Source organism: Gobius niger (genome assembly GCF_951799975.1).
Source record: "Gobius niger genome assembly, chromosome: 21".
Lineage (NCBI taxonomy): Eukaryota > Metazoa > Chordata > Actinopteri > Gobiiformes > Gobiidae > Gobius > Gobius niger.
In genome coordinates, this window is record NC_136872.1 from 26,461,998 (window position 1) to 26,486,717 (window position 24,720).

At 46.5% G+C, this 24,720-nt stretch overlaps 2 protein-coding genes across 3 annotated transcripts; both read left to right on the top strand.

Moving 5' to 3' along the window:
• Positions 1-3,438: 3,438 nt before the first annotated feature.
• Positions 3,439-5,252, top strand: LOC306981171 (uncharacterized protein). The gene is made up of 2 exons (XM_079580722.1): positions 3,439-3,713; positions 3,821-5,252. Exons 1-2 carry the CDS (start codon positions 3,593-3,595, stop codon positions 4,699-4,701), a joined length of 1,002 nt encoding a protein of 333 aa, XP_079436848.1. The 5' UTR covers positions 3,439-3,592; the 3' UTR covers positions 4,702-5,252.
• Positions 5,253-8,885: 3,633 nt separating this feature from the next.
• Positions 8,886-23,181, top strand: LOC306980390 (F-box only protein 41-like). 2 transcript variants are annotated; one of them, XM_079579744.1, is made up of 11 exons: positions 8,886-9,143; positions 10,594-10,722; positions 10,815-10,997; positions 14,162-14,431; positions 20,468-20,547; positions 20,630-20,702; positions 20,771-20,907; positions 20,968-21,022; positions 21,093-21,136; positions 22,898-22,972; positions 23,054-23,181. In XM_079579744.1, exons 2-11 carry the CDS (start codon positions 10,603-10,605, stop codon positions 23,151-23,153), a joined length of 1,137 nt encoding a protein of 378 aa, XP_079435870.1. In that variant the 5' UTR covers positions 8,886-9,143; positions 10,594-10,602; the 3' UTR covers positions 23,154-23,181. The 2 variants fall into 2 exon arrangements, with proteins under 2 accessions (XP_079435870.1, XP_079435871.1); XM_079579745.1 differs by having other exon boundaries at positions 14,165-14,431.
• The last annotated feature ends 1,539 nt before the right edge of the window (positions 23,182-24,720 follow it).

The following is a 24,720-nucleotide window of genomic DNA, read 5'->3' on the forward strand; positions in this document are numbered from 1 at the left end:
CCAGGATTAAACCAGGTCTAAACCAGAAACTAAACCAGGTCTAAACCAGGACTAAACCAGGACTAAACCAAGACTAAACCAGGACTAACCAGGACTAAACCAGGTCTAAACCAGGTCTAAACCAGGACTAAACCAGGTCTAAACCAGGTCTAAACCAGGACTAAACCAGGTCTAAACCAGGACTAAACCAGAACTAAACCAGGTCTAAACCAGGACTAGAACCAGGACTGAACCAGGACTAAACCAAGACTAAACCAGGACTAAACCAGGTCTAAACCAGGTCTAAACCAGGTCTAAACCAGGACTAAACCAGGACTAAACCAAGACTAAACCAGGACTAAACCAGGTCTAAACCAGGACTAAACCAGGTCTAAACCAGGTCTAAACCAGGACTAAACCAGGACTAAACCAGGATTAAACCAGGACTAAACCAGGACTAAACCAAGACTAAACCAGAACTAAACCAGGACTAAACCAGGACTAAACCAGGATTAAACCAGGACTAAACCAAGACTAAACCAGGATTAAACCAGGACTAAACCAGGTCTAAACCAGGACTAAACCAGGACTAAACCAGGTCTAAACCAGGACTAAACCAGGACTAAACCAGGTCTAAACCAGGTCTAAACCAGGACTAAACCAGGTCTAAACCAGGACTAAACCAGGTCTAAACCAGGACTAAACCAGGACTAGACCTGGACTAAACCAGGACTAAACCAGGACTAAACCAGGTCTAAACCAGGACTAAACCAGGTCTAAACCAGGACTAAACCTGGTCTAAACCAGGTCTAAACCAGGACTAAACCAGGACTAAACCAGGTCTAAACCAGGACTAAACCAAGACTAAACCAGGACTAAACCAGGTCTAAACCAGGACTAAACCAGGACTAAACCAGGTCTAAACCAGGTCTAAACCAGGTCTAAACCAGGACTAAACCAGGACTAAACCAGGTCTAAACCAGGACTAAACCAAGACTAAACCAGGACTAAACCAGGTCTAAACCAGGACTAAACCAGGACTAAACCAGGTCTAAACCAGGACTAAACCAGGTCTAAACCAGGACTAAACCAAGACTAAACCAGGACTAAACCAGGACTAAACCAGGTCTAAACCAGGTCTAAACCAGGTCTAAACCAGGTCTAAACCAGGACTAAACCAGGTCTAAACCAGGACTAAACCAAGACTAAACCAGGACTAAACCAGGACTAAAGCAGGACTAAACCAGGTCTAAACCAGGACTAAACCAGGACTAAACCAGGACTAAACCAGGACTAAACCAGGTCTAAACCAGGTCTAAACCAGGACTAAACCAGGACTAAACCAGGACTAAACCAGGACTAAACCAGGACTAAACCAGGACTAAACCAGGTCTAAACCAGGACTAAACCAGGACTAAACCAGGTCTAAACCATGACTAAACCAGGACTAAACCAGGACTAAACCAGGACTAAACCAGGTCTAAACCAGGGCTAAACCAGGTCTAAACCATGACTAAACCAGGACTAAACCAGGACTAAACCAAGACTAAACCAGGACTAAACCAGGACTAAACCAGGACTAAACCAGGACTAAACCAAGACTAAACCAGGACTAAACCAGGACTAAACCAGGTCTAAACCAGGACTAAACCAGGACTAAACCAGGTCTAAACCAGGACTAAACCAGGACTAAACCAAGACTAAACCAGGACTAAACCAGGACTAAACCAGGACTAAACCAGGTCTAAACCAGGGCTAAACCAGGACTAAACCAGGTCTAAACCAGGACTAAACCAGGACTAAACCAGGACTAAACCAGGACTAAACCAGGACTAAACCAGGACTAAACCAAGACTAAACCAGGACTAAACCAGGACTAAACCAGGACTAAACCAAGACTAAACCAGGACTAAACCAGGACTAAACCAGGTCTAAACCAGGACTAAACCAGGACTAAACCAGGACTAAACCAAGACTAAACCAGGACTAAACCAGGACTAAACCAGGACTAAACCAGGACTAAACCAAGACTAAACCAGGACTAAACCAGGACTAAACCAGGTCTAAACCAGGACTAAACCAGGACTAAACCAGGTCTAAACCAGGGCTAAACCAGGTCTAAACCAGGACTAAACCAGGACTAAACCAAGACTAAACCAGGACTAAACCAGGACTAAACCAGGACTAAACCAGGACTAAACCAGGACTAAACCAAGACTAAACCAGGACTAAACCAGGACTAAACCAGGTCTAAACCAGGACTAAACCAGGACTAAACCAGGACTAAACCAAGACTAAACCAGGACTAAACCAGGACTAAACCAGGACTAAACCAGGACTAAACCAAGACTAAACCAGGACTAAACCAGGACTAAACCAGGTCTAAACCAGGACTAAACCAGGACTAAACCAGGTCTAAACCAGGGCTAAACCAGGTCTAAACCAGGACTAAACCAGGACTAAACCAAGACTAAACCAGGACTAAACCAGGACTAAACCAGGACTAAACCAGGACTAAACCAGGGCTAAACCAGGATTAAACCAGGCCTCGTCGGGGCCGTTTTTCTGGCGCGTTGGAGCAGCTTTACATAAGGAGTGTGGGAATGTCGGGCGTCTCCATGGAGACTGCAGCCGGTCACGTGACACACCGTGGGAGTGTCATGTGACTCTGCTGAGAGAGAGACATCAGCAACACAACTTATATTTAATCATCCAAACATTTCACTTTTGTCTCCACTTTCTGACGCCTTTACGAGACCGTCATGTGACCTGAGTCCATGTCCCGTTACCGTAGTTACCACAACAACCTCCTGAACAAGATGGCCGAGGTTTGAAAAGAGAAGTGAAGAGTTTAAATGGAAGTTTGTCCCTTTGTGCCGCCTGACGAAGAGGAAAGTCAAACATCACTTTAATTTAACACTGAAACATCTTCCTTCAGTGAAAACACGTGTGTAAAATGAAATGACATGAACAAATAAACACGCCCGGGTCTGTGCCAGGAGGAATGTCTGCCTGAGGGCTATTGTGCATGTTTTAGGTTGCAGGAAACGAAGAGGAAGCCCATTCAGACACAGGGAGAAACCCCCACACTGGTCACATGAAGCAGAGACAATGTGCTAACCACTCTGCCACTGTTTAGTCCCAGCTTGGCCCTGGTTTAGTCCTGGTTTAGTCCCGTTCCAGCCCGGGTTTGGCCCCGGTTTATCCCATGCTGGCCCGGGTTTAGCCCTGTTCTCTCCCGGTTCTGTTGTTGTGTAACCAGTGCCGCAGTGCTGGAGGAAACCCTCGCGCCTTTTATGGTTCGGGGATGCCGCCTACGTCACCGCCGGAAACGGGCCGTTTATGGGCAGCTACGACACGCGCGCGGAGGGGGGAATCCCGGGCTCCGCAGCGGCCAATCAGAGAGCGAGGAGCGGCGCGAGGACACGGAGGGTATAAAAGGCGCGAGCGCCAGCACTTCAGCACCACAGACAGCGACCGAGCTGCGACTAACGGAACTAACGGAACTCACCGGGATTTACCCAGAGCTAAACCAGGCCAAACCGGGACTAACCCAGGACTCAGACCCAGGACTCAAACCCAGCACTCAGACCCAGGACTAACCGGAATAACGATGCTGCTTGAGCGCGAGGACAGCTTCATGTCGGAGTTTGAGGACGCCTGCAGCGCGTGGGTGGACAGTGTGGGCTCGAGCCTCAGCGAGGACTCGGACGTGGGCTCTCCGTTCAGCCAAGGTACGTGGAACAGGTGTTTGTGTGCGGTGTGTGCATGTGAGCGTGCATGTGCAGCAGGTGCACGTGAGGACACCGGTCTAACCCCCTCTCTCTCTCTCTCTCCTCAGAGCTCTCCCCCAGCACCGGGACCTGCTCGGACTCAGACTCAGATTTCTTCAGTGACTCGGAGAGTCGGGCCCCGGGCCTGAGCAGCGCCGCGGACACGATCCTCACCCTCATCACGGAGATCGTGGGCATCTGTGACGGACCCGCGCTGAGCCCGCAGCCCGCGGCTCTGCTGCCCGTGAAGAGTGAGCCCAAGGCGGAGTTCAGCCCGAGCTGCTGCGGCGCAGCGGGGGAGACAGTGGGGGAGTCTGCGGGGGAGTCTATGGGGGAGTCAGTGGGGGACTGCGGGCCCCTGCCGCTGGAGCTCGAGGCTCTGGATGTGGCGGAGCTGCTGGACGCGCTGCTTCCACCTGACGCATCGCAGAGCGCGCTGCTGACGCTGAAGCAGGAGCCCGGGGACTGGGGGCTGTGTGCGGGGCTCCCGGGAGCGCAGGGGGATCCCGCCGCCTACGTCATCGGCGGAGACCCGCTCGTGGACGCGCACGTGCTCTCCCTGCTGCAGGGCGTGCACGCCCCCGCCCCCAAGGCTGCGGCGCGCGGGCGGCGGCAGAAGAGCGTCAAAACCAAGCCGTTTCCGTGCGCGGTGCAGGGCTGCGAGCGCCGCTTCTCGCGCTCGGACGAGCTGAACCGCCACGTGCGCATCCACACGGGACAGAAGCCATTTCAGTGCACGATCTGTGCACGCGCCTTCAGCCGCAGCGACCACCTGACCACGCACACGCGCACGCACACGGGGGAGAAGCCCTTCTCCTGCGACGTCTGCGGGAAGAGGTTCGCGCGCAGCGACGAAAGGAAGAGGCACGGGCGCGTGCACATCAAGCAGCAGCTGCGCGCGCAGATGATGGCCGCGTACGCGCTGGCAGTGAACGCGCCTGGAGTGTAAAGCGCGGCCACGTGGGGAGCTTTACTGATGATGTCACTAAGTTTGTGACACTTTGCAAAGTTTGAGCTGCGGCACAAGGCGTGCGTAATGACGTCACAGCCCGCAGCACCTGGCGCGTGGCCGGGCTCTGGTTGGACTGGGACCTGGACTGGGTCTGGACTTGGTCTGGACTCTGGTTGGACTCTAGACTGAGGGCGGAGCTGACGCCGTGGAGGATCATGGGAGTCCTTTATTGTTGTGTCTTTGCTGTTACACAGTGACGTCATAGTGACAGTGTTGTGGACCAATCACAGGAGACTCTGGGGGCGGGGCTTGAGCACAGGAGAGTGTTCATTGGACGTTGTGATATTTCGTTGCATGACGTGGATCTATTTTGTCATAAAGATATTTGTATCATATTTGGAACACTTTATTTTTCTACTTTGTAAATGATGTCATTCAGACCCAGTGCATTCTGGGAGCTGTAGTGCTCAGGGCGCCTGAGCGGATGGTAGCGCACGTGATGTGCACGTTACTGTTCTGCATGAGCCGCTGTCAATAAACAACAACAAACTACAACCTCTGTGTCTGCTCAATCCACACTCAGAGAACCGGGGTTACTAACTCAGAAAACCAGGGTTACTAACTCAGAGAACCGGGGTTACTAACTCAGAGAACCGGGGTTACTTACTCAGAGAACCAGGGTTACTAACTCAGAGAACCGGGGTTACTAACTCAGAGAACCGGGGTTACTTACTCAGAGAACCGGGGTTACTAACTCAGAGAACCAGGGTTACTAACTCAGAGGACCAGGGTTACTAACTCAGAGAACCAGGGTTACTAACTCAGAGAACCAGGGTTACTAACACTCAGAGAACCGGGGTTACTAACTCAGAGAACCGGGGTTACTAACTCAGAGAACCAGGGTTACTAACTCAGAGAACCAGGGTTACTAACACTCAGAGAACTGGGGTTACTAACACTCAGAGAACCGGGGTTACTAACACTCAGAGAACCGGGGTTACTAACACTCAGAGAACCGGGGTAACTAACACTCAGAGAACCGGGGTTACTAACTCAGAGAACCAGGGTTACTAACACTCAGAGAACTGGGGTTACTAACACTCAGAGAACCGGGGTTACTAACACTCAGAGAACCGGGGTTACTAACTCAGAGAACCAGGGTTACTAACTCAGAGAACCGGGGTTACTAACTCAGAGAACTGGGGTTACTAACACTCAGAGAACTGGGGTTACTAACACTCAGAGAACCGGGGTTACTAACACTCAGAGAACTGGGGTTACTAACACTCAGAGAACCAGGGTTACTAACACTCAGAGAACTGGGGTTACTAACACTCAGAGAACCGGGGTTACTAACACTCAGAGAACTGGGGTTACTAACACTCAGAGAACCGGGGTTACTAACACTCAGAGAACTGGGGTTACTAACACTCAGAGAACCGGGGTTACTAACACTCAGAGAACCGGGGTTACTAACACTCAGAGAACCGGGGTTACTAACACTCAGAGAACCGGGGTTACTAACTCAGAGAACCAGGGTTACTAACACTCAGAGAACTGGGGTTACTAACACTCAGAGAACTGGGGTTACTAACTCAGAGAACCGGGGTTACTAACACTCAGAGAACCGGGGTTACTAACTCAGAGAACCAGGGTTACTAACACTCAGAGAACTGGGGTTACTAACACTCAGAGAACTGGGGTTACTAACTCAGAGAACCGGGGTTACTAACTCAGAGAACCAGGGTTACTAACACTCAGAGAACCGGGGTTACTAACTCAGAGAACCAGGGTTACTAACTCAGAGAACCAGGGTTACTAACTCAGAGAACCGGGGTTACTAACTCAGAGAACCAGGGTTACTAACACTCAGAGAACCAGGGGTTACTAACACTCAGAGAACCAGGGTTACTAACACTCAGAGAACCAGGGGTTACTAACACTCAGAGAACCAGGGGTTACTAACACTCAGACAACCAGGGTTACTAACAATCAGAGAACCAGGGGTGACTAACACTCAGAGAACCGGGGTTACTAACACAGAGAACCGGGGTTACTAACTCAGAGAACCAGGGTTACTAACTCAGAGAACCGGGGTTACTAACTCAGAGAACCGGGGTTACTAACTCAGAGAACCGGGGTTACTAACACTCAGAGAACAGGGGTTACTAACTCAGAGAACCGGGGTTACTAACGCAGAGAACCAGGGTTACTAACTCAGAGAACCAGGGTTACTAACTCAGAGAACCGGGGTTACTAACTCAGAGAACCAGGGTTACTAACTCAGAGAACCGGGGTTACTAACTCAGAGAACCAGGGTTACTAACTCAGAGAACCGGGGTTACTAACACTCAGAGAACAGGGGTTACTAACTCAGAGAACCGGGGTTACTAACTCAGAGAACCGGGGTTACTAACTCAGAGAACCAGGGTTACTAACTCAGAGAACCGGGGTTACTAACTCAGAGAACCAGGGTTACTAACTCAGAGAACCAGGGTTACTAACTCAGAGAACCAGGGTTACTAACTCAGAGAACCAGGGTTACTAACTCAGAGAACCGGGGTTACTAACTCAGAGAACCGGGGTTACTAACACAGAGAACCGGGGTTACTAACTCAGAGAACCAGGGTTACTAACTCAGAGAACCGGGGTTACTAACTCAGAGAACCGGGGTTACTAACTCAGAGAACCGGGGTTACTAACACAGAGAACCGGGGTTACTAACTCAGAGAACCAGGGTTACTAACTCAGAGAACCGGGGTTACTAACTCAGAGAACCGGGGTTACTAACTCAGAGAACCGGGGTTACTAACACTCAGAGAACAGGGGTTACTAACTCAGAGAACCGGGGTTACTAACGCAGAGAACCAGGGTTACTAACTCAGAGAACCAGGGTTACGTTTATCAGAATCATCTAATTTGTGGTGAAAATAATCTTGAGACGTATGTTTTCGGTTTTGGTAAATGATCTGAACTGAAACAGCGTTTTCCGCCACATTAGGCACTTTACGGCAGGATCCGCTCACTCTCACTCACCAGTGGAGGCAAGGAGGGCGAAGTGTCTTGCCCAAGGACACAACCTATAATGTTGTGATCAGTTAAAGGGGGGGTATTATTCTGCAAAATGGACTTTTTCAAGCTCTACATCCTGTTATTCTGTCACTCCCTCATTAAAAACATGGCTGAAGTGTTGCCTTGGCACATTCACGTTTCTGAGTGATCTGTAAAAACTCTGATGGCGGCCATTTTAGGGATAGGTTTGCCTGAGTCCTCCTAGGAACGCCCCCACCTCCTGGAGACGCCTCCGAGCCGAGTAACCAACCACTGCTCCTCAGCAGAAACCCCTCCCCACTGATGCCACAGACAGCGTGTGGAGGGGGCGTGTCTAAAGGCTCAGAGGTTCTTAAAGAGACAGAGGCCTATTTCAAGACATTCACTACAGCCATTTTGAGAGAGACATTTTATACAAGGCAGTTATTCTAATTTACTGCATTTACAGACCAACAGAAGGTTTGCTCATCATTGTAGTGAGATATGGACCCTTTAATTGTTTGTAAACATTCGGGGCTTAGCTGGAGGCAGGAAGCAAGATTCCTATCAATTTCCATTGGAGCTGTTGTCATGGTAACGATAAACAAATGTTTAACTGTTTTTGGAAATATCAGATAAACCATATTTTATCGTCTCAAATGTACCTTCAACCACAACAAGACCACATGTTTTAGTTGTAGTTTCACACTTATAATCACTATTTTTAGTTTAATCCTATTTCTCTTGTTCACTTCCTGCCTCCAGATGATGTCACTGATGATGTCAATAGTTAAAGGGTCTATGGGATTGAAAAAAGCAGTATACCCCCTCTTTAAAGTCCTCAACACTTCGCTGTCTCCTCCTGGGAAAACTTGGTGAAAATGATCTAAACCGTATTCTCAGATTGAGGGACACAAAGGGCACGAAGCGCCCCCTGGCGTTGGGCAGTCGCTGTGCAGCTACATCCACAGATTAATTATTGGATAAACCGATAAAAGTCTGTTCCCGGGGAGCCGCTTCTGTCGCACAATCCAAACAGGTGGAACCTGAACGGGCGGCGCCCTCTGCCGGCCGCTCTCCTCAACTGCTGCTCATCCGCCTCCGCCCCGCGCGCCTTTACGCACAGCTCTGACGCAGACACGTGCGGAGTCTGGGCAGGGGCGGGTCATGTTTTGATACAAACTACAGCAAACATATCCTTTTCTGTTTCACTTCCTGTTCGTCACGTCGCTCTGACGTCTCACGCACGAGGAGCCGCAGACGGAGCGGCCGGAGCTCCGTGCCCGCGCGTGCAGCCGCTGATCCCGGACCGGAACCAGGACCAGGAACAGGACCAGGACCAGAACCAGGAACAGGACCAGGACCAGGACTATGGAGCTGACGCGCACACGCCTTTGAGGCACGCGCAGGTGAGCCGGTGACGGGAGCGCGCATCCTCCTGTCAACACGCGGAGAAACTGGGTCAGGGCTGGGCGCGCGTGTTCACCGTTTTAACGCGCAAATACGGCACGTTCACCGCCGCGAACGGCTCAGACGTGCGCACATTTCATCCGCAAACGTCCCATCAGTCAGAGGAAAGAGGGAGACGCGGAGTCCGGGAGGAGGTGGAAAGTTTTCAGCAAAAATACGGCACAATTTCAGCCAAAAACTGCGGCTGAGCGAGTTTGACCCAGAATGATGTGTTTTTCATGAAGCTGTGAAGCAAAAAACACACGAACAACATCAGTTCATACTTTCATAGTGTTTAATGATGATGAAATGCAGTTTAGATGTGTGGTGCATGGGGATGAGGATGAGGATGAGGGTGAGGATGAGGATGAGGGTGAGGTCGCCGCTCCTCGTGCTGCCCTGCCGGCTCTGAGGAGACTCTTCCGCGTCACTGAACATGAAGAAAGAGGTCACGAGCCTAACGCGTTCAGGCGGACGATCATGTTTTTTTCATTATTTATTAATCCTGAAATAATGGACAGAAAACATCGTGTCAGGAATAAACTTCTGCAAATACTAGAGTTTATTTAGAACATCCATTTACTTTAACCCCTTAACTCCCACCTGAACCGAGCACGTTTTCTCCAGTTTGGCTTTACCCCAATCCAAAAGCTTCTGGGAAAAAGGTGAGAAAATAGCGACAAAACTGAGAAGAAAACAAGGATGGAAATGTGACAAAAAAGTGAGAAAAAAGTGAGAAAAAATGACAAAAAAATCACAAAAAATCACAAAAAATAACAAAAAAAGACAAAAATGACAAAAAAAATGACAAAAAATGACAAAAAAGTGAGAAAAAATGATAAAAAAAATGACAAAAAAATCACAAAAAAATCACAAAAAATCACAAAAAAGACAAAAAAAGACAAAAAATGACAAAAAAAAATGACAAAAAATGACAAAAAATGACTAAAAGAAGAGGAATAAAGCCAAAAAAGTGTTTCAAATGTGACAAAAAAGCCCCCCCAAAAATGGAAAAAAAAAATGAGTTGAACCCCCCCCAAAAAAAAAGATGGAAAAAAATGTGATGACGTGAGGAAAAAGATCCATTTAGATGAGCTTTGTAGATCTTAGCTTTCAAATGAGGCATTACACTGGCCTACAGGATTTGGCCCACGGACTTTTGGGCCGGTCAGATCGAGAGATAAACCCCGTAGTACATCACACCGGCCCACAATTAGCGTCGAAAGCGGTTGGAATCCCTATCATTATATAGATGCAATTACACAACTCCTCCACTAGAGGGATGTGATGCCAGATAATCTCTATAATGAGCATTGGGCCTCTCAGACGTATGAAACGTTCTTATAAAATGCTCATAAAACTCTACGATTCTAAAGTAAGCTAAAGCGTTTGGCGTGTTCTCTTGTGCAGGTGTGGACGATGTCGGCGCCGCTGCTCTGCCCTCGCTGCGGCGACGCCTTCAGGTTCAGTTCGGTCCCGGAGCTTCGGGTCCACCTGATCACGCGGCACACGTACGAGACTCTGCTGCTGCTGTCCCAGGTCTGAGCTCCCAGGTCTGAGCTCCCAGGTCTGAGCTCCTCTGCTTCCCTCTGAGCTTCTGCTGGGACCTGAGTTTTGTTCTTCTCCTGCAGACCCGTGTGAGGCCGTCCAGACCGCGCTCGCTGCTGCCCCTCCCGGCGCCCACCGAAGCCCAGGACCAGAGCCCGCAGCTGGGGGTGTCGCTGCAGGAAAGGCCCCGGCCTCTGGAGGGTCTGGACCTGGCCTTGTCCTCCTCCTCCTCCGCCCCGGCCCTGCCCTGGAGCAGACTCACCGAGGTGGGTCTAGAGGGTTTATCCAGGAAGTGACTCCAACGTGTGTGAGTCGCTCCGTCCACTGCAAAAAGTGCCCGACTGAAAACAAGGAAAACAATCTGAAAATGAGACGTTTTGTCTTGTTTTAAGGAAAAAATTCTGCCAATGGGGTCAGTGTTTTTTTCTTGCTAAGAATTCTTATTTCTAGAATATTTTTCTCATAAAACAAGAAAGAAACACTACATTTAAGCAAATAAATAACTAGAATTAAGCAAAATGTCGTCAGAAAATGGAATAATTTAAGGAAAACATTCTTATTTAGTGAAAAATTGTGGATATTTTACTTAAATGTTGCTTGGATTTAAGCAAAATGTTCTTAATAAATACTAATATTTAAGGAAAATATCGCCCAGAGACCCGTCTCCATGATGTGGAGCCAGGCTGATGGTCAGAATCACCTGCTGGAGGATTCACCTATTGTACATGTTTTTAGTGGTAGACATGGGGAGAACATGCTCCACACAGAAAGGCCTCGTCCTGGTGGGAATCGAACCCGGGACCTTGGAGCTGTGAAGCTGAGGCTCTAACCGCTGTGCCACCGAGCCGCCCACTTTAAAGAATGGAATGTTTTATCTCTCTGTGAGAATCAGTTCTTATGTTAAGAGCTGTTGTGAAATGTGACAAAAAATGACAAAAATGTGACAAAAAAAATGGACAAAATAATTGATTAAAAATTGCCGAAAAAATGAGTTGAATACCCAACAAAAAAACAATGGAAAAAAGATCTGATGACGTGAGGAAAAAGATCCTCTCGGTTCAGGCGGGAGTTAAGAGGTTAAATCAACAGTTGTTGAGCTTAGTTTTTCTTAAAATAAAAAATAAAAATTCTTTGTCTAAAACTGAAGAAGATTCAAAAAGTTTTTCTTTCTTGTTATAAGACAAATGATCATGTTTTTTAGAAAATTTATCTGAATAAGAAATGGCCTGATTTTATTTCCTAAAATAAGATTTTTTTTCTCAAAAAACTTTGCGGCAAAACATTATTACTTTTAGGGAAAAATAAGAACTTATTTCTTAAAGTAAGACATTTTTGACTTGCTTAGAATCCACTTTTTGCAGTGTGGTCTTTCCGAGTCTCTTGCTGGAGATGTTTCCTCCATGTCCGTGTCTGTGTGTCCGTGTCTCTTGCTGGAGATGTTTCCTCCATGTCCGTGTCTGTATCTGCAGCAGAAGTGTCTCCACGCCGGGACGTTCCTCCATGTCTGTGTCTGTGTGTCCGTGTCTCTTGCTGGAGATGTTTCCTCCATGTCCGTGTGTCTTGCTGGAGATGTTTCCTCCCTGGTCTTTTCTCTTGCTGGAGATGTTTCCTCCATGTCCGTGTCTCTTGCTGGAGATGTTTCCTCCATGTCCGTGTGTCTTGCTGGAGATGTTTCCTCCCTGGTCTTTTCTCTTGCTGGAGATGTTTCCTCCATGTCCGTGTCTGTGTTTCCGTGTCTCTTGCTGGAGATGTTTCCTCCATGTCCGTGTCTGTGTTTCCGTGTCTCTTGCTGGAGATGTTTCCTCCATGTCCGTGTCTCTTGCTGGAGATGTTTCCTCCCTGGTCTTTTCTCTTGCTGGAGATGTTTCCTCCATGTCCGTGTCTGTGTTTCCGTGTCTCTTGCTGGAGATGTTTCCTCCATGTCCGTGTGTCTTGCTGGAGATGTTTCCTCCCTGGTCTCTTCTCTTGCTGGAGATGTTTCCTCCATGTCCGTGTGTCTTGCTGGAGATGTTTCCTCCCTGGTCTCTTCTCTTGTTGGAGATGTTTCCTCCATGTCCGTGTCTGTGTTTCCGTGTCTCTTGCTGGAGATGTTTCCTCCATGTCGGTGTCTCTTGCTGGAGATGTTTCCTCCATGTCGGTGTCTCTTGCTGGAGATGTTTCCTCCATGTCCGTGTCTCTTGCTGGAGATGTTTCCTCCATGTCCGTGTGTCTTGCTGGAGATGTTTCCTCCCTGGTCTTTTCTCTTGCTGGAGATGTTTCCTCCATGTCCGTGTGTCTTGCTGGAGATGTTTCCTCCATGTCGGTGTCTCTTGCTGGAGATGTTTCCTCCATGTCCGTGTCTGTGTTTCCGTGTCTCTTGCTGGAGATGTTTCCTCCATGTCCGTGTCTCTTGCTGGAGATGTTTCCTCCATGTCCGCGTGTCTTGCTGGAGATGTTTCCTCCATGTCCGTGTCTCTTGCTGGAGATGTTTCCTCCATGTCCGTGTCTCTTGCTGGAGATGTTTCCTCCATGTCCGTGTCTCTTGCTGGAGATGTTTCCTCCATGTCCGTGTGTCTTGCTGGAGATGTTTCCTCCATGTCCGTGTGTCTTGCTGGAGATGTTTCCTCCATGTCCGTGTCTCTTGCTGGAGATGTTTCCTCCATGTCCGTGTCTCTTGCTGGAGATGTTTCCTCCATGTCCGTGTCTCTTGCTGGAGATGTTTCCTCCCTGGTCTTTTCTCTTGCTGGAGATGTTTCCTCCATGTCCGTGTCTGTGTTTCCGTGTCTCTTGCTGGAGATGTTTCCTCCATGTCCGTGTGTCTTGCTGGAGATGTTTCCTCCCTGGTCTCTTCTCTTGCTGGAGATGTTTCCTCCATGTCCGTGTGTCTTGCTGGAGATGTTTCCTCCCTGGTCTCTTCTCTTGTTGGAGATGTTTCCTCCATGTCCGTGTCTGTGTTTCCGTGTCTCTTGCTGGAGATGTTTCCTCCATGTCCGTGTGTCTTGCTGGAGATGTTTCCTCCATGTCCGTGTCTCTTGCTGGAGATGTTTCCTCCCTGGTCTCTTCTCGTGCTGGAGATGTTTCCTCCCTGGTCTCTTCTCTTGCTGGAGATGTTTCCTCCATGTCCGTGTCTGTGTGTCCGTGTCTCTTGCTGGAGATGTTTCCTCCATGTCCGTGTCTCTTGCTGGAGATGTTTCCTCCCTGGTCTCTTCTCTTGCTGGAGATGTTTCCTCCATGTCCGTGTCTCTTGCTGGAGATGTTTCCTCCATGTCCGTGTGTCTTGCTGGAGATGTTTCCTCCATGTCCGTGTGTCTTGCTGGAGATGTTTCCTCCATGTCCGTGTCTCTTGCTGGAGATGTTTCCTCCATGTCCGTGTGTCTTGCTGGAGATGTTTCCTCCATGTCCGTGTGTCTTGCTGGAGATGTTTCCTCCATGTCCGTGTCTGTATCCGCAGCAGAAGTGTCTCCACGCCGGGACGTTCCTCCAGAGCTTCCTGACCGTGGACATCGGGCTGGAGGAGCGCCTGGGGCTCGGCCTCGGGTTCGCGTCCCGAGCGGCCCGGACTCTGGCGGAGGTGGAGGAGCGGGTGGAGCGCAACGTGGAGCGGCTCCGGTCCAGGCTCCGCCACAAGGAGGCGCTGCTGCGGAGACAGAGGGACACGGAGGGCAAGCTGAGGGCCGAGAGGCAGGAGCTGGACACCCGCGTGGTCCACCTCAGCGGACAGGTGTGTATGGTCTGATACTGAGGAGGAAGGTCTGATACTGAGGAGAGAAAGATCTAATACTGAGGAGGAAGGTCTGATACTGAGGAGGAAGGTCTGATACTGAGGAGGAAGATCTAATACTGAGGAGGAAGATCTAATACTGAGGAGGAAGATCTAATACTGAGGAGGAAGGTCTAATACTGAGGAGGAGGACGGTCTAATACTGAGGAGGAAGGTCTGATACTGAGGAGGAAGATCTAATACTGAGGAGGAAGATCTAATACTGAGGAGGAAGGTCTAATACTGAGGAGGAAGGTCTAATACTGAGGAGGAAGATCTAATACTGAGGAGGAAGGTCTAATACTGAGGAGGAAGGTCTGATACTGAGGAGGAAGATCTAATACTGAGGAGGAAGATCTAATACTGAGGAGGAAGGTCTAATACTGAGAGGAGGAAGATCTAATACTGAGGAGGAAGGTCTAATACTGAGGAGAAAGATCTAATACTGAGGAGGAAGGTCTAATACTGAGGAGGAAGGTCTGATACTGAGGAGGAAGGTCTGATACTGAGGAGGAAGGTCTGATACTGAGGAGGAAGGTCTGATACTGAGGAGGAAGGTCTAATACTGAGGAGGAAGATCTAATACTGAGGAGGAAGGTCTAATACTGAGGAGGAAGGTCTGATACTGAGGAGGAAGGTCTAATACTGAGGAGGAAGATCTAATACTGAGGAGGAAGGTCTAATACTGAGGAGGAAGGTCTAATACTGAGGAGGAAGGTCTGATACTGAGGAGGAAGGTCTAATACTGAGGAGGAAGGTCTAATACTGAGGAGGAAGGTCTGATACTGAGGAGGAAGATCTAATACTGAGGAGGAAGATCTAATACTGAGGAGGAAGGTCTAATACTGAGGAGGAGGAAGGTCTAATACTGAGGAGGAAGATCTGATACTGAGGAGGAAGATCTGATACTGAGGAGGAAGGTCTGATACTGAGGAGGAGGAAGGTCTAATACTGAGGAGGAAGATCTGATACTGAGGAGGAAGATCTAATACTGAGGAGGAAGATCTAATACTGAGGAGGAAGGTCTGATACTGAGGAGGAAGATCTAATACTGAGGAGGAAGGTCTAACACTGAGGAGGAAGGTCTAATACTGAGGAGGAAGATCTAATACTGAGGAGGAAGATCTAATACTGAGGAGGAAGATCTAATACTGAGGAGGAAGATCTAATACTGAGGAGGAAGATCTAATACTGAGGAGGAAGGTCTGATACTGAGGAGGAAGGTCTGATACTGAGGAGGAAGGTCTGATACTGAGGAGGAAGATCTGATACTGAGGAGAGAAAGATCTAATACTGAGGAGGAAGGTCTGATACTGAGGAGAAAGATCTGATACTGAGGAGAAAGATCTAATACTGAGGAGAAAGATCTAATACTGAGGAGGAAGGTCTAATACTGAGGAGGAAGATCTGATACTGAGGAGGAAGATCTGATACTGAGGAGAAAGATCTGATACTGAGGAGGAAGGTCTAATACTGAGGAGGAAGGTCTAATACTGAGGAGGAAGATCTGATACTGAGGAGAGAAAGATCTAATACTGAGGAGGAAGGTCTGATACTGAGGAGGAAGATCTGATACTGAGGAGAGAAAGATCTGATACTGAGGAGGAAGATCTGATACTGAGGAGGAAGGTCTAATACTGAGGAGGAAGGTCTAATACTGAGGAGGAAGATCTGATACTGAGGAGAGAAAGATCTGATACTGAGGAGGAAGATCTGATACTGAGGAGGAAGATCTGATACTGAGGAGAGAAAGATCTGATACTGAGGAGGAAGATCTGATACTGAGGAGGAAGGTCTAATACTGAGGAGGAAGGTCTAATACTGAGGAGGAAGGTCTGATACTGAGGAGAAAGATCTGATACTGAGGAGGAAGGTCTAATACTGAGGAGGAAGGTCTAATACTGAGGAGAAAGATCTAATACTGAGGAGGAAGGTCTAATACTGAGGAGGAAGGTCTAATACTGAGGAGGAAGATCTAATACTGAGGAGAAAGATCTAATACTGAGAGGAGGAAGGTCTAATACTGAGGAGGAAGATCTAATACTGAGAGGAGGAAGATCTGATACTGAGGAGGAAGGTCTAATACTGAGGAGGAAGGTCTAATACTGAGGAGGAAGATCTGATACTGAGGAGGAAGATCTGATACTGAGGAGGAAGGTCTGATACTGAGGAGGAAGGTCTAATACTGAGGAGGAAGATCTGATACTGAGGAGAAAGATCTAATACTGAGGAGGAAGGTCTATCACTGAGGAGGAAGGTCTAATACTGAGGAGGAAGGTCTAATACTGAGGAGGAAGGTCTATCACTGAGGAGGAAGGTCTGATACTGAGGAGGAAGGTCTAATACTGAGGAGGAAGGTCTAATACTGAGGAGGAAGGTCTAATACTGAGGAGGAAGGTCTAACACTGAGGAAGGTCTAATACTGAGGAGGAAGGTCTAACACTGAGGAGAAAGGTCTAATACTGAGGAGGAAGGTCTAATACTGAGGAAGGTCTAATACTGAGGAGGAAGGTCTAATACTGAGGAGGAAGGTCTGATACTGAGGAGGAAGATCTGATACTGAGGAGGAAGGTCTGATACTGAGGAGGAAGGTCTGATACTGAGGAGGAAGATCTGATACTGAGGAGGAAGGTCTAATACTGAGGAGGAAGGTCTAATACTGAGGAGGAAGGTCTAATACTGAGGAGGAAGATCTAATACTGAGGAGGAAGGTCTAATACTGAGGAGGAAGGTCTGATACTGAGGAGGAAGGTCTGATACTGAGGAGGAAGGTCTAATACTGAGGAGGAAGATCTAATACTGAGGAGGAAGGTCTGATACTGAGGAGGAAGATCTGATACTGAGGAGGAAGGTCTGATACTGAGGAGGAAGGTCTAATACTGAGGAGGAAGGTCTAATACTGAGGAGGAAGGTCTAATACTGAGGAGGAAGGTCTAATACTGAGGAGGAAGATCTAATACTGAGGAGGGAGGTCTAATACTGAGGAGGAAGATCTAATACTGAGGAGGAAGATCTAATACTGAGGAGGAAGATCTAATACTGAGGAGGAAGGTCTGATACTGAGGAGGAAGGTCTAATACTGAGGAGGAAGGTCTAATACTGAGGAGGAAGGTCTAATACTGAGGAGGAAGATCTAATACTGAGGAGGGAGGTCTAATACTGAGGAGGAAGATCTAATACTGAGGAGGAAGATCTAATACTGAGGAGGAAGATCTAATACTGAGGAGGAAGGTCTAATACTGAGGAGGAAGATCTAATACTGAGGAGGAAGATCTAATACTGAGGAGGAAGATCTAATACTGAGGAGGAAGATCTAATACTGAGGAGGAAGGTCTGATACTGAGGAGGAAGGTCTAATACTGAGGAGGAAGGTCTGATACTGAGAGGAGGAAGGTCTAATACTGAGGAGGAAGGTCTAATACTGAGGAGGAAGATCTGATACTGAGGAGGAAGGTCTAATACTGAGGAGGAAGATCTAATACTGAGGAGGAAGATCTAATACTGAGGAGGAAGATCTAATACTGAGGAGGAAGATCTAATACTGAGGAGGAAGATCTAATACTGAGGAGGAAGGTCTGATACTGAGGAGGAAGGTCTAATACTGAGGAGAAGAAAGATCTGATACTGAGGAGGAAGATCTGATACTGAGGAGGAAGGTCTAATACTGAGGAGGAAGATCTGATACTGAGGAGGAAGGTCTAATACTGAGGAGGAAGGTCTAATACTGAGGAGAAGAAAGATCTGATACTGAGGAGGAAGGTCTAATACTGAGGAGAAGAAAGATCTGATACTGAGGAGGAAGATCTAATACTGAGGAGGAAGATCTAATACTGAGGAGGAAGGTCTGATACTGAGGAGGAAGGTCTGATACTGAGGAGGAAGATCTGATACTGAGGAGGAAGGTCTGATACTGAGGAGGAAGGTCTAATACTGAGGAGGAAGGTCTGATACTGAGGAGGAAGATCTAATACTGAGGAGGAAGATCTAATACTGAGGAGGAAGATCTGATACTGAGGAGGAAGGTCTGATACTGAGGAGGAAGGTCTAATACTGAGGAGGAAGGTCTGATACTGAGGAGGAAGATCTAATACTGAGGAGGAAGATCTGATACTGAGGAGGAAGATCTAATACTGAGGAGGAAGGTCTAATACTGAGGAGGAAGGTCTAATACTGAGGAGGAAGATCTGATACTGAGGAGGAAGGTCTGATACTGAGGAGGAAGGTCTAATACTGAGGAGGAAGGTCTGATACTGAGGAGGAAGGTCTAATACTGAGGAGGAAGGTCTAACACTGAGGAGGAAGGTCTAATACTGAGGAGGAAGGTCTAACACTGAGGAGGAAGGTCTAATACTGAGGAGGAAGATCTAATACTGAGGAGGAAGATCTGATACTGAGGAGGAAGATCTAATACTGAGGAGGAAGGTCTAATACTGAGGAGGAAGGTCTAATACTGAGGAGGAAGGTCTAACACTGAGGAGGAAGGTCTAATACTGAGGAGGAGGAAGATCTAATACTGAGGAGGAAGATCTAATACTGAGGAGGAAGGTCTGATACTGAGGAGGAAGGTCTAATACTGAGGAGGAAGATCTAATACTGAGGAGGAAGGTCTAACACTGAGGAGGAAGGTCTAATACTGAGGAGGAAGATCTGATACTGAGGAGGAAGGTCTAATACTGAGGAGGAAGGTCTAAAACTGAGGAGGAAGGTCTAATACTGAGGAGGAAGGTCTGATACTGAGGAGGAAGGTCTAATACTGAGGAGGAAGATCTGATACTGAGGAGGAAGGTCTAATACTGAGGAGGAAGGTCTAAAACTGAGGAGGAAGGTCTAATACTGAGGAGAAAGATCTGATACTGAGGAGGAAGGTCTGATACTGAGGAGGAAGGTCTAATACTGAGGAGGAAGATCTGATACTGAGGAGGAAGGTCTAATACTGAGGAGGAAGGTCTAAAACTGAGGAGGAAGGTCTAATACTGAGGAGGAAGGTCTAAAACTGAGGAGGAAGGTCTAATACTGAGGAGGAAGGTCTGATACTGAGGAGGAAGATCTGATACTGAGGAGGAAGATCTAATACTGAGGAGGAAGGTCTAATACTGAGGAGGAAGGTCTAATACTGAGGAGGAGGAAGATCTAATACTGAGGAGGAAGGTCTAATACTGAGGAGGAGGAAGATCTAATACTGAGGAGGAAGGTCTAATACTGAGGAGGAAGATCTAATACTGAGGAGGAAGGTCTAATACTGAGGAGGAAGGTCTAACACTGAGGAGGAAGATCTGATACTGAGGAGGAGAAAGGTCTGATACTGAGGAGGAAGGTCTAATACTGAGGAGGAAGGTCTGATACTGAGGAGGAAGGTCTAATACTGAGGAGGAAGATCTGATACTGAGGAGGAAGGTCTAATACTGAGGAGGAAGGTCTAAAACTGAGGAGAAAGATCTGATACTGAGGAGGAAGGTCTAATACTGAGGAGGAAGGTCTAATACTGAGGAGGAAGATCTGATACTGAGGAGGAAGGTCTAATACTGAGGAGGAAGGTCTAAAACTGAGGAGAAAGATCTGATACTGAGGAGGAAGGTCTAATACTGAGGAGGAAGATCTGATACTGAGGAGGAAGATCTGATACTGAGGAGGAAGGTCTAATACTGAGGAGGAAGGTCTAAAACTGAGGAGGAAGGTCTAATACTGAGGAGGAAGATCTGATACTGAGGAGGAAGGTCTAATACTGAGGAGGAAGACCTAATACTGAGGAGGAAGATCTGATACTGAGGAGGAAGGTCTGATACTGAGGAGGAAGGTCTAATACTGAGGAGGAAGGTCTAATACTGAGGAGGAAGGTCTAATACTGAGGAGGAAGGTCTAATACTGAGGAGGAAGATCTAATACTGAGGAGGAAGGTCTAATACTGAGGAGGAAGGTCTGATACTGAGGAGGAAGGTCTAATACTGAGGAGGAAGATCTAACACTGAGGAGGAAGGTCTAATACTGACTGTTCCTCAGGTGAGCGCAGCAGAGGAGCTGATGGATCGACTGAGGAACGAGCTGCAGGACCGAGAGACGGAGCTGCACCACAAACAACAGTCAGTGCTGCTTTAGACCCGGTTCAGACCCGGCTCGGACCTGGTTCAGACCTGGTTCAGTCCTGGTTCTCGTGTGTTTCAGGGAGATGGAGCAGATCGAGTCCTTCCTCCGAGGCCTGGCTCAGAAAGAGGCCGAGGCCAAAGTCAAACTCCAGGTACTGAAGCCGGAGCGGCAGAGGAACCGCCACAGCCACGCCCGCTGTTAACGTCGCTTCTGTTCCAGGTTTTCATCGAGTCGCTGTTGGATCGAGCTGAACGCGCTGAGAGACAGGTCCTGCTGCTGACGTCGCCCGAGCACCAGCACCTGGACCAGCACCTGGACCAGCACCTGGACCAGCGCCTGGACCAGGCCCTCAGCAGGTACTGGACTAAGATCTCCTGGAGGTCTTCCCTCTGGACTGACCCGAGCCTCTGTTTCAGGGCGAGTCTGGACGAGCTGCTGACCCGGCGGCTCCAGGAGGCCAACGGGAACAGGGTCAGTGTCTCCTCTTCTCTCTCGCTTTCTTCAGCTGGAGTTGGGCTAAAGCAGATGTTTTGTTTTCCAGAGGAGCTTCAGCCTCTCGGACTCGGACCGACTCCAGCTGCACAGGTTGGTCCTCGGCTTCAGAACCAGATGTGCTTCTCACAATAGCTGGATGAGTTTTGGATTGACTTGGGTCTGATGGGTCCATTTGAAGCTCCATCTGCCCTCGAGCTTTAACCTCTTAACTCCCGCCTGAACCAAATGCATTCTGTCGTCTTTGGCTGTTATATATGTTATATTTTTGTTGAATTTTTGTTGAATTTTTGTTGAATTTTTGTTGAATTTTTGTTGAATTTTTGTTGAATTTTTGTTGAATTTTTGTTGAATTTTTGTCATTTTTTGTTGAATTTTTGTCATTTTTTGTTGAATTTTTGTTGAATTTTTTTTGATTTTTTTTTTAATTTTTGTCATTTTTTGTTGAATTTTTGTCATGTTTTTGTTGATTTTTTGTCAGATTTTTGTGGAATTTTTGTCATATTTTTGTAGAATTTTTGTCACATTTTTGTCACATTTTTATCGAAATTTTTCACATTTTTATTGAATTTTTGTTATTTTTTTGTTGAATTTTTGTCACATTTTTGTTGCGTTTACATCCTTGTTTTCTTCTCATTTTTTGTGTCTGTTTCGGTGCTTTTTCCCCAAGAAGCTTTTTGATTAGGGTAAAGCCAAACTGGAGAAAATGGGATCCGTTCAGGTGGGAGCTAAGAGGTTCCTGCTCTTGAGATGTTGCTTCAATATTTCCACATAGAGTTCTTTCCAGCCCCTCCCCCACAGCATGATGATGCCCCCCCTCTCAGCCCATGTCGGGTCAGGACTTGTTTCTGGATAAAGACAAACTCTGACCAGGTTCAGCTTCTTCACCAGGTCTTTGGTTCTTGGCTTGATCTTCACATTTCAGACACAGAACCCGCCTTCTCTCTGATCTGTGTGATGATTGGACATTTACATCTTTGTTTTAACCAATAGTAGTGGTTTCATGTCAGACAGTGAGAAAAAACACCTGAACCGAGCACATTGTCTCCAGTTTGGCTTTACCCCAATCCAAAACCTTCTGGAAAAAAAGGTGAGAAAAAAGCAACAAAACTGAGACGAAAACAATGATGGAAATGTGACAAAAAAGCGACGAAAAATTTATGAAAAAATGGCAAAAATGTCGCAGAAATTGACCAAAAAATGACAAAAATGTGAAAAAAAATTGACAAAAAAATGACAAAAATGTGACAAAAAATTGATGAAAAAATGACAAAAAATTGACAAAAAATTGATTAAAAAAATGACGAAAAAAGGACCAAAAAAATGTCAAAAAATTTGATAAAAATTGATGAAAAAATTACAAAAATGTGACAAAAATATGATTAAAAAATGGATGAAAAAATGACAAAAAATGACAAGAAAATGACAAAAATTTGATAAAAAAAGACAAAAAAAAGGACAAAAATGTGACAAAAATTTGATCAAATAAATGACGAAAAAATGACAAAAAATTGATTAAAAAAATTATGAAAAATGGACAAAAATGTACAAAAAAAATGACAAAAAAATTCCTAAAATTTGACAAAAATGTGACGAAAAAAATGACAAAAATTTGATTAAAAAATGACGAAAAATTAACAAAAATGTGACGAAAAAATGACAAAAAAATGTCAAAAAATGACAAAAAAAAATGACAAAAATGAGATGAATACCCAACAAACAAAAAAATGTGACGACGTGAGGAAAAAGCTCCTTTAGGTTCAGGCGGGAGTTAAGAGGTTAACAAAGTGTACGTAAACACCTCCTCATGTCCCTAACGCTGCTGTTCCTCCTCCCGTCCTCCGGGGGGGGCAGTGTCTGGGACTGTGCCCCCACCAGGACTCTCTCCCTGGGCTCGCCGGACGGAGACGCTCCCCCGGACACTGCCAGGTCACACATACTTTTACCGCTTCACCGCCACGGGAGCGAGTATTTATTTATGTATTTACAAACTCCTGGTGTTTGTTCCAGGTTCGTCGAGGGCGGGTGGGGCCGGACCTGGAGCAAACCCTCACGGCGTCGCTACGGCAACGAGGAGGACGAGGGCGGCGAGGAGGAGGAGGACGAGTAAACCCCGCCCTCACTGCCAAACACCTCCCACTGATCCCTCTGATCGTAGGGTTTGATCACCTCGATGCACTGAGATAGTTTCCCACTGTTTAGGATCCAGTGTTCTCCTGCCTTGTGTAAAAGTTCTTCTTCTTCTTCTTGTTCTTCTTCTTCTTTTTCTTTTTCTTCTTCTTCTTCTTCTTCTTCTTCTTCTTCTTCTTCTTCTTCTCTTTCTTCTCCTTCTTCTTCTCCTTCTGCTTCTTCTTCTTCTTGTTCTTCTTCTTCTTCTTCTTGTTCTTCTCCTTCTTCTTCTTCTTCTTCTTCTTCTTCTCCTTCTCTTTCTTCTCCTTCTTCTTCTCCTTCTGCTTCTTCTTCTTCTTGTTCTTCTTGTTCTTGTTCTTCTCCTTCTTCTTCTTCTTCTTCTTCTTCTTCTCCTTCTTCTTCTTCTTCTTCTTCTTCTTCTCCTTCAACTTCTTCTTCTCCTTCTTCTTCTTCTTCTTCTTCTCCTTCAACTTCTTCTTCTCCTTCTTCTTCTTCTTCTTCTCCTTCTTCTTCTTCCTCTCCTTCTTCTTCTCCTTCTTCTTCTTCTTCTTCTTCTTCTTGTTCTTCTCCTTTTTTCTTGTTCTTTTTCTTTTTCTTCTTTTTCTTCCTTTTTTTCTTTTTCTTTTTCTTCTTTTTCTTCTTTTTCTTCTTTTTCTTCCTTTTTTTCTTTTTCTTTTTCTTTTTCTTCTTTTTCTTCTTTTTCTTCTTTTTCTTCTTTTTCTTCTTTTTTTTCCTTTTTTTCTTTTTTTCTTTTTCTTCTTTTTCTTCTTTTTTTTCTTTTTCTTTTTCTTCTTTTTCTTCTTTTTTTTCCTTTTTTTCTTTTTCTTCTTTTTCTTCTTTTTTTTCCTTTTTTTCTTTTTCTTCTTTTTCTTCTTTTTTTTCTTTTTCTTTTTCTTCTTTTTCTTCTTCTCCTTTTTTTCTTCTTCTTCTCCTCCTTTTTTTCTTTTTCTTCTTCTTTTCCTTCTCCTTTTTTTTTCTTCTTCTTCTCCTTCTCCTCCTTCTTCTCCTTCTTCTTCTTCTTCTTCTCTTTCTCCTTCTTCTTCTCCTTCTTCTCCTTCTTCTTCTCCTTCTTCTCCTTCTTCTCCTTCTTCTCCTTCTTCTTCTTCTATGCACGACACCGACGGCCTTTCTGCTTTCACCAACTGTACCTCGACTCCGCCTCTTTTTAGCACCAAAGCCGACGCCCCTCCCTCCTGAAACTGTACATTTATCACGTTTTTACCCTTTTTCTATGAGAGAAATGACTTTGTTTTGTTTGTGGTGATGTGACACAGAACTGCACGTGTGAAGCTCTTCCTGAAAACGTCATAAAATCAAATCCCACAATTCTGAGGCCTGTTTGTTGTTTGTTTCCTTTCGCTGAGTTATGGAAGTTCCACATCCGTCCACCAGGGGGCAGTGTTTCATTATGTAAAACAATGGAAACTTGTACAACGATCAAACAGCAGCTCATGAAGAAGAAGGATGTGGTTATTTATTTGGATTAAGGCTCATGTGTTGATTAAGCTTTAAATGCAAACTCTCGAATATTAAATATATTTAGCAGG

Coding starts and splice junctions, on each gene's coding strand:
- LOC306981171 (XM_079580722.1), top strand. CDS start 3,593: ATGCTGCTTGAGCGCGAGGACAGCTTCATGTCGGAGTTTGAGGACGCC. Junction 3,714..3,820: donor GGGCTCTCCGTTCAGCCAAG/GTACGTGGAACA, acceptor CTCTCTCCTCAG/AGCTCTCCCCCAGCACCGGG.
- LOC306980390 (XM_079579744.1), top strand. CDS start 10,603: ATGTCGGCGCCGCTGCTCTGCCCTCGCTGCGGCGACGCCTTCAGGTTC. Junction 20,548..20,629: donor GAGCTGCACCACAAACAACA/GTCAGTGCTGCT, acceptor CGTGTGTTTCAG/GGAGATGGAGCAGATCGAGT. Junction 22,973..23,053: donor GCTCCCCCGGACACTGCCAG/GTCACACATACT, acceptor TGTTTGTTCCAG/GTTCGTCGAGGGCGGGTGGG.